The sequence below is a fragment of the Corythoichthys intestinalis genome, chromosome 22, assembly GCF_030265065.1.
Source record: "Corythoichthys intestinalis isolate RoL2023-P3 chromosome 22, ASM3026506v1, whole genome shotgun sequence".
NCBI lineage: Eukaryota > Metazoa > Chordata > Actinopteri > Syngnathiformes > Syngnathidae > Corythoichthys > Corythoichthys intestinalis.
Window position 1 is genome coordinate 1909037 of NC_080416.1, and position 9102 is coordinate 1918138.

The 9102-nt window shown below is 33.7% G+C and overlaps 2 protein-coding genes across 2 annotated transcripts in view; one reads left to right on the forward strand and one right to left on the reverse strand.

Moving 5' to 3' along the window:
• Window positions 1-9102, reverse strand: part of ppt2b (palmitoyl-protein thioesterase 2b) — a 230658-nt gene that overhangs the window by 156923 nt on the left and 64633 nt on the right. The window lies entirely within an intron of this gene.
• Window positions 1458-9085, forward strand: LOC130910266 (zinc finger protein 385D-like). The gene is made up of 5 exons (XM_057827399.1): window positions 1458-1609; window positions 3638-3784; window positions 4171-4352; window positions 5855-5956; window positions 7692-9085. The coding sequence occupies exons 1-5, from the start codon at window positions 1474-1476 to the stop codon at window positions 7845-7847; spliced, it is 723 nt and encodes a 240-aa protein (XP_057683382.1). The 5' UTR covers window positions 1458-1473; the 3' UTR covers window positions 7848-9085.

Below are 9102 nucleotides of genomic sequence, written 5' to 3' on the forward strand. Positions count from 1 at the left end.
TGAGACAAAAGTAGAGCTTTTTGGGAAAAGGCATCAAAATAGAGTTTACAGGGGAACGAAATGAGGCCTTCAAAGAAAAGAGCATGGTCCCCACAGTCAAACATAGCGGAGGTTCCCTGACATTTTGGGGTTGCTTTGCTACCTCTAGCACTGGACTGCTTGACCGTGTGCATGGCATTATGAAGTCTGAAAACTACCAACAAATTAGTATTTATAGTCATGTGATGCTGTAATTCGATCATTTATGTGAAATCTATAACCATTTGGTTTTTTTTCTGATGTGTCAGCAATTTGCGGTAACTATTTTGCTTAAGGGTGAAAAAAAAATTACTGATATTAGGTGGGGGGAAAAAATAATTATGTGATTAAAAAATATTTTTTTTAGGAAAAAATACACAAAAAAAAAACAATAAACCAGATTATCCCAAATAGAATACCAATTAACACATGCCACTTCCCATTGCGATGATGTCACTGTTCGAATCATTGCCAGCAATGTGTTTTAAAAGTGCACAGCCCGTCTATTGGAAAGCGGACCAGCCGTTATTTAAACTTCATCGTACTGTATCACATCATGTATTTGCCAATTGCCAGGTTGCCATGACGACAGCAGTGTTAGTTGTGAGGGCAGGCCTCAGGTATCACCAGAAGAGGAAAACGAGGCGTGAATTCGCCTCAGCGATATCACCTTGCAGTCCGCGAGTGTCAACTTTACCCACTTCCGCTCGCACTCACATTAGACTGATTAACATGGACCCGAGCTCACACGTCGGACTTAATTACAGTAATTGAACACAACATGTGGGAGGCATTTGGACACTGACAGCTGCCTGATTTAGTTAATGCATTGAATTTATTTTGTACTGAAAGAAAAAAGTGTTTATTCATAATTTTTGACATTTTTCATTTCACTCGACTCTAATCATTTTTGTTTTACTTGAAATTTATTTTCCCATTTTACTGTTAACTTTTACTTTTCTAATTGAGTTGAAATTTTAATTTTATAAGCATATATATACATATATAGTTGATTGCAATTTTAAATGTTTTTTGTAACTACAATTTGGGTAGTTATTTCAGTATAAAAATATATATCTTATAAATAATAGTACAAAAAAAGTATTACTTTTGATGGGCTCATATTTGAATTTACAATTTTAAATGTTATAACTTTATATTTTATAAGTTTAGTTTGTAGATATACTAATTTGTGTTTGAATAAATTCATTTTGTTCATTTTAAATTAGATTTGGTTCCATGAAAAGTCCCTCATTTTTTAATGATGCGTTCAAGTTTGAGAGGGTTTTTTATTTTGTTTTTTTTATATTAAATAAATGATTTTTATTGATTTTTAGGGGGGCGGGGGATTAAATTTATTAAAGATTTTTTTTTTTTTTTTTTTAAGATCTTTATTTACACACAAAAAAAAAAAAGCTTCAGTGGGAGCAGGGCTTAATCGTGACACACTAGCTGATGATGATGATGATGATGATGATGATGAAGAAGTGGTGGAGGAGGAAGAGGATGATGCAGATGGGAAATGCAACCAGTAGGGACACACTTCACTTCTACACATGTGGAAACTGCAGACGGACGAGTATGCCTTTTGGTGAGTAGAAAACACTTTTTAAAAGAAACACTCGCTTGTTGCCATGGCGGTGTGTGTGAAATGTTGCTTTGGACAAAGAAAAGCTTTTGTATGGAACACTGCTGTGATACCTTGGAGCTGATCATTTAAGTTTCATTCACTGAAGGACTGCTCGTGTGTGTAATGTGTTTTAATGAAGTCATTTATCCTGTGTGATAACATATTTATTTGCTTTAATGTCTACCAAAAACTGGATAATACAATTGATAGGTTTGACTGGTTTTTAGGTATTATATTTTGCTTTGTTGTAAAGCACTTTGAGGATGTATCAGCTTTTGTAAAGGGCTATATAAATACATTTGATTTGATATTATATACATATGGGGATGCAAATATCAATCGGAGCTAAAATAGATGTGTGTGTGTATGTACTAGTATATAGTGTATGTATATAGATGTGTGTGTGTGTGTTTATATATATATGTACTGTAAATGCAGTATGTATATATACATATATATATATATATATATACTGTGAATGGTATTATACTTATATAATACAGTATGTACATATATATATATATATACACTGTAAATACAGTATATATATAATATGTGTGTATACTGTATGTAAAATATGTGTATGTATATTCTATATACAGTATATGTATATATACAGTATATACTGCATATACAATGTTTGTATATATATATATATACTGTATATACAATTTGTGTATATATACACAAATATACAGTACGTGTATATATATATATATATATACAGTATGTATACACATATATACAGTATATATGTGTATATTTCCACATATATACAGTATATATGTGAATATATACACTGCATATATGTGTATATATACTGTATATATTTATATATACTGTATACTATATGTATGTGTGTATATATATATATATATATATATATATATATATATATATATATATATTAGGGCTGTCAAACGATTAAAATTTTTAATTGAGTTAATTACAGCTTAAAAATTAATTAATCGTAATTAATCGCAATTCAAACCATCTATAAAATATGCCATATTTTTCTGTAAATTATTGTTGGAATGGAAAGATAAGACACAAGACGGATAAATACATTCAACATATGGTACATAAGTACTGTATTAGTTTATTATAACAATAAATCAACAAGATGGCATTAACATTATTAACATTCTCTTAAAGCGATCCATGGATAGAAAGACTAGTAGTTCTTAAAAGATAAATGTTAGTACAAGTTATAGAAATTTGATATTAAAACCCCTAATAGCTCACCATTGTTGATGTCAATAATTAGACCATGCTCACTCATGGTGCTGAAAGCCATAAAATCAGTTGGACCCAAGCGCCAGCAGAGGGCGCCAAACACCAAAAAACAAGTAACAAGCGGACATTACACTCTGCTGTCATTTTATTCTATTTGAGCGGGGCATGCGTGTTAATTGCGTCAAATATTTTAACGTGATTAATTTAAAAAATTAATTACCGCCCGTTAACGCGATATATATATATATACATATATGGAAAGCACTGCTAAAGGTGACATGCTTTATATTTTCTATTCTCACATGCAAGGATTCACTAGTCAGTTGAATTATTAAATGCAATGTTTAACTGAGCATCACTCTTTTCTTAATAACTTGCCCAAAGGTCCAGTAAATGGAATGCAAATTTTATTGAGCACATTGTGACTTCATTGTTCTGATATTAGCTTTTTCTTTCATTCTTTATATAATGAATAACAAAAAAAATCTCTGAATAATTGATGATCCTTGCAATTGCTATGTCAAAATATGAATTTAAAAAAAAAATATGACTTAACAGATTTGAATGAAGGAAGCGTAGTGTAATTGGGGAAAAATGAATGAAAACATACCTAAACATCAAATGTATTACATTATTTGGACCGCATTTTCAAATGCACCCTCAGTCGGGGAAGATAGCCACCCATCACCAAGTCTTGTGTGCACGTTTTACTTCCCGTTTGTGTTGTTGGAACACTAAGACTTCCTGCTTTAGAGACGCGTGAGTCTTCGTCAGAGGCGGCTGCGACACGCACGACCGAAAAGGAGCAGCGTGAAGACGACGTCGCCAAACGTCTGCTCTACTGCTCGCTCTGCAAAGTGGCCGTCAACTCGGCCTCGCAATTGCAAGCTCACAACAGCGGTGAGTGGATGCAAGTCTACACACCCCTACAAAATACGTACCAATATTCAGAAGCTGTCTGTGAATAGATTGAATATGATCTATTCACATAAGATTAAATGTGATGATTTACTTATTTCCCCTTTCTGTCATTATTTGCATACTATCCTCATTAAAATATGAAAACCTATAAATATTTGGGTGGTTTTAGTTAAAGCAGTTTTTTCATCATTTACTTTTTCATACCACTGTAGGTACGTGTACTTGAGTGTGCTTTTCATACAGGTGTGTGTACTCTACTTGGGTGTACTCTTACTACAGGTCCATGTACTTGCATTTATTTGTGCTACAAGTTCTCATACTGGCGTGTACTTGTGCAATAAGTAATTTTTTTCATTTGCGTTCAGGCATCAAACACAAGACCATGTTAGAGGCGAGGCGCGGTGACGGAGCCATCAAGTCCTTCCCTAGGCTTAGCGTCGGCAAAGCCAAGATACCGTCGGCGGAGGCGTCCGGTGGCCTCCGGGACAAGACGTTCCGTTGCCAGATCTGCGATGTGCACGTCAACTCGGACACGCAACTCAAGCAGGTCACTTGGCAATTGTTTTTGATGGTTAAATTAACTTTCCCTATTAATAGTCAACAATACAGTTGAATGCCTCTTATGTTGATTATATTTAAAGTATATGCTTGTTGTTTAAAATGTCTTTTTAGAATACGTAAACTAAAGATGATCAATCAGGTCCGATCACGTAATTTTCAAAGTACCGGAATCGGCTAAAAAACATCGGACATGCCTTTTTTTAATATATATATATATATATATTTTTTTTTAATTTAAATCGTTTTCTAATTGTATTTAACGTTACAGACAAAATGTCTTACACTCATCCAGAGTAGTTTTGGCTTAAAGTAGGGCTATCAAATTTATTGCGTTAACGGCGGTAATTAATTTTTTTTAATTAATCACGTTTAATATTTAACGCACGCGCTGCACGACCCACTCACACATTGTCGCGTTCAATCTATGAAGGTGCCGTTTTACCTATATATAGAGCTAAAAGGCAGCGTTTTATGAGTAGAGAGAATTTTGACAGCCTTTGGAGCCTTTTTTTATTTGGCTAAAGCCTTACAATCCCTCTCTCAGCAATTAAAATATCGTGGGAGGCAATGTGGGGAAGAAAGGTAGTATTTGTTGTATATCTTTTTCTTAACACCCTATGTTATTTCCCAACGCAGAGAAGATATATCAATTGGTACCACGACGCACAGTCATGGTTGCACTTCCCCTCATGCATTTAGGCAGAATAGTTAAATGGCTGCGGTATCATTTACTGAAAGCTCAACAAATACAGTAGATGGCAATATTTAGTCACAATATACAAAGTCACATTTATCCTTTAAGAATTACAAGTCTTTCCATCCGTGGATCCCTCTCACAGAAAGAATGTTAGTAATGTAAATGCCATCTTGAGGATTTATTGTCATAATAAACAAATACAGTACTTATGCACTGATGTTGAATGTATATATTCGTCCGAGTTTTATTCATTTTTTTCTTAATGCATTGCCAAAATGTATATGATCGGGAAAAATTATCAGGAATGATTGGAATTGAATCGGGAGCAAAAAAAAAAGCAATCGGATCGGGAAATATCGGGATCGGCAGATACTCAAACTAAAACAATCGGGATCGGATCGGGAGCAAAAAAACATGATCGGAACAACCCTATTGTAAACTCTTTAAATAATTTCGAATTAAACTGTTTTGAATGTCCTCTCAAGTCCTCGAGCAAGTTGGCAAAACCGGCCTTTTTCTTCACGAGGGCGGTGCTAAAAACTAAAAGTAATTTGAGCCAAATAGTTGCAGTGACTCTTAAGTGTTGCTCAGCCAGGCGAAATGCATCATTCATGACACAGCCGCTCCAAATGGCGGTGTGCACCTACTCATCCGACCGAAGGGTCAAACCCAAAAGCTCCAACATCACTTTAAAAGCGAACCGGCAACAGATGCTGGTGCATATTGATTTGCCGCTGTCTGCTCTGAAAAAAAAAAAAGGATTTGTGTATATTTTGTGCTCATGTTTGCAGCACATCAGCAGCAGGAGACACAAGGATAGAGCGGCCGGCAAAAAGACCAAACCCAAATACAAGCCGTACACACCAGCGCAGCAGCCGCTCAGCTTTCAGACGGTCAGTTGCTATAACATTATATAAAATTTATTGATTTATTCAATGATATATTTCAACTAACAAAACAAATCCTTTCATTTTTAATGTTTAAATAATACTTGCACAATGGAATTCTTTTGTTTTCTTTACCCCTTGCCAATTCAGTGTTGTTGTTGTTTTTTTTTTTTGTTTTTTTTTTAACTACTTTTATTGTATTTTTTATTAGGGCTGTCAAACTTATCGTGTTAACGGGCGTTATTTAATTTTTAAAAATTAATCATGTTAAAATATTTGACGCATTTAACTAGTGCTGCAACCATTAATCGATTAACTCGAGTATTCGATTAAGAAAAAAATATTAGAATTAAATTTTGTTGCTTCGAGTATTCGTTTAATTAAAGTGGCGTTGTAATGGTTAATTTTGAAAGTGTTTGCATGTAGTTTTATTGATTAGAGTGAATACACTGCCGTCTGGTCTGCCTCTTTTCACATGGCTGAATCCAGCTGTTCCCTGTTAAGACCAACGTAAGCTAAGTTTTTGTTTGCGCTAATGTTTTTTAATGCATTCATAATTTAGTTTATAGGTATATTTAGCTGTTTTTGCGGGAATATGTGTCCGAACCATTTAAGAGAATTGTAAAAAAATAAATAAATAAATAAATTAGCATTTTATAGCATACAAGCTAGCGAACTTTTTCTATGTTAGTTAGCCAATTGTTCTTTTGTTGTACATAGATTCTCATTTGGGGAAAAAAAATATCATACTGTTTGAGGCTCAGCTCAGGTATTTTAATTTTTCATGTTCCTTATCCGATTACTCGAACTAACTAGTCTATCGATTAATCGGCTTCTAAAATATTCGATAGCTGCAGCCCTACATTTAACGCACATGCCCCGCTCAAACAGATTAAAATGACAGCACAGTGTCATGCCCACTTGTTCCTTGTGTTTTTTGGTGTTCTGCTGCCCTCTGCTGGTGCTTGGGTGTGACTAAATTTATGGGTTTCAGCACCATGAGCATTGTGTAATTATTGACATCAACAATGGCGAGGTATTAGTTTATTTTTTGATTGAAAATTTTACAAATGTTTTTAAAACGAAAACATTGAGGGGTTTTAATATAAAATTTCTATAACATGTACTAACATTTATTTTTTAAGAACTACAAGTCTTTCTATCCATGGATCGCTTTAACAGAATGTTAATAATGTTAATGCCATCTTGTTGATTTATTGTTATAATAAACAAATACAGTACTTATTTGCAGTATGTTGAATGTATATATACGTCTTATTTTATCTTTCCATTCCAACAATAATTTACAGAAAAATATGGCGTATTTTATAGATGGCTTGAATTGCGATTAATTATGATTAATTAATTTTTAAGCTGTGACTAACTCGATTAAAAAATTGTAATCGTTTGACAGCCCTATTACATAAATGTACATATTTCGGTGAATATAATTGATTTTTCAATTACTAGATTTTTTTCCCCTTTTTTTTTTGTCCAAAATGTATGCCATTTTTATGGTAAAATATTTCAAAAATGTAACCAAATTTCTCTTCATAATAACAGTGAATATTATTTTTTTTAAACAATGTCTGTATAAAATATTTTTATATTTTCGATGGGACCGTGACACACACAATGTTTGCCTTTACTTTGGACCCATTTCAGGCAGCAAACATTTTCATGGCGCAGCGTGTTGCTGTAGCAACAAAACCTTGTCAATACATTTGCCGTCCTTTTCCAGAAAAAGCATGAAGTGTTGCCGTCCTTCCTCCTGCATCACCAGTTCCTGGCTTCCTTCGGTCTGCACCCCACTACCAATGCTGTCTTTAAGTTCCAGAGTCCCCCCATCCAACAGGCGCTCATGCAGACGCCGCTGGCCTTTCCTAGTCACTACTGAATAAAGTTTCCTTTGTTTTTGTCATGTGTGGTGGTGAATGATATACAGCTTTTTAAACTAAGCATTGTGGATTTAAATTTTTTTAAATTGTCATTATTTTGTATTTTTAAATGTTCTAGTGTATATATACAGTGGGGCAAATAAGTATTTAGTCAACCACAAATGGTGCAAGTTCTCCCACTTGAAAATATTAGCGAGGCCTGTAATTGTCAGCATGGGTAAACCTCTCACTTTATTTAAACAAATTTCGTGCAGTTTGTCAGTCATTTGTTAGTTTTAAGGCTCCGGGATGGCTAAGCTAGGGCGAGTCAATGGTGGTTGAAATCAACTCCATCGACTAATTAAACCCCCGCTAACTCAAAGATTAAGCCGTATGTGAAAAACTCAATTACACGTGATGAAAATTTTCTGTTATTTTTATGTTGAGGCAGCAAAAGGAGAAAAATTGGTAAAAAGTAACTGATAAGTTACTTTTAAAGTAACTTAGTTACTTTGATAAGTCATCAGTAAAGTAACTAGATTACTTTTTTTAGGTGTATTCAGTAATCAAATTACTTTAAGTAATCCGTGATAACACTGGTTACTCATTACTTGAGTATTCTTTTCACTGGATACTTTTTTTTTTTACTTGTACTTGAGTACATTGTTCAGATGACTGCTTTCACTCTTGAGTAATATTATTTTGAAGATACGCTACTCTTACTTGGGTCACATTTTTTGGCTAATCTACCCACCTCTGTACTTGAGTACATTTTTTGGATGACTACTTATACTTTTACTTGAGTAATATTATATTGAAGTAACATTACTCTTAGTTGAGTAAAATCTTTGGTTATTCTAGCCACCTTTGGGTATATGCATTTGGAATAAGATTTTTTCTGTTAGATTTTCTCTTACTCTCTTACTTGAGTACATTTTTCAGATGACTGCTTTTATTTACTCTTGAGTAATATTATTTTGAAGTTACGCTACTCTTACTTGGGTCAAATTTTTGGCTACCCTACCTACCTCTGCTCACAATGCTGCTCATTACTTGAGTATTTTTTTCACCAAATACAATTTTACTTGTACTTGAGTACATTTTTGGACGACTACTTTTACTTTTGTAATATTATTTTGAAGTAACGCTACTCTTCCTTGAGTCAATTTTTTGGCTACTCTACCCACCTCTGTACTTGAGTACATTTTTTGGATGACTACTTTTACTTGAGTAATATTATTTTGAAGTAACATTACTCTTACTTGAGTAAAATCT

What these genes read in the sequence shown, in the direction of transcription:
- LOC130910266 (XM_057827399.1), top strand. Translation starts at nt 1,474, where the DNA reads ATGATGATGATGATGATGATGATGATGAAGAAGTGGTGGAGGAGGAAG. An exon ending in ACGGACGAGTATGCCTTTTG is followed by an intron (nt 1,610 to 3,637) that starts GTGAGTAGAAAA and finishes TTCCTGCTTTAG; the next exon opens with AGACGCGTGAGTCTTCGTCA. An exon ending in ATTGCAAGCTCACAACAGCG is followed by an intron (nt 3,785 to 4,170) that starts GTGAGTGGATGC and finishes ATTTGCGTTCAG; the next exon opens with GCATCAAACACAAGACCATG.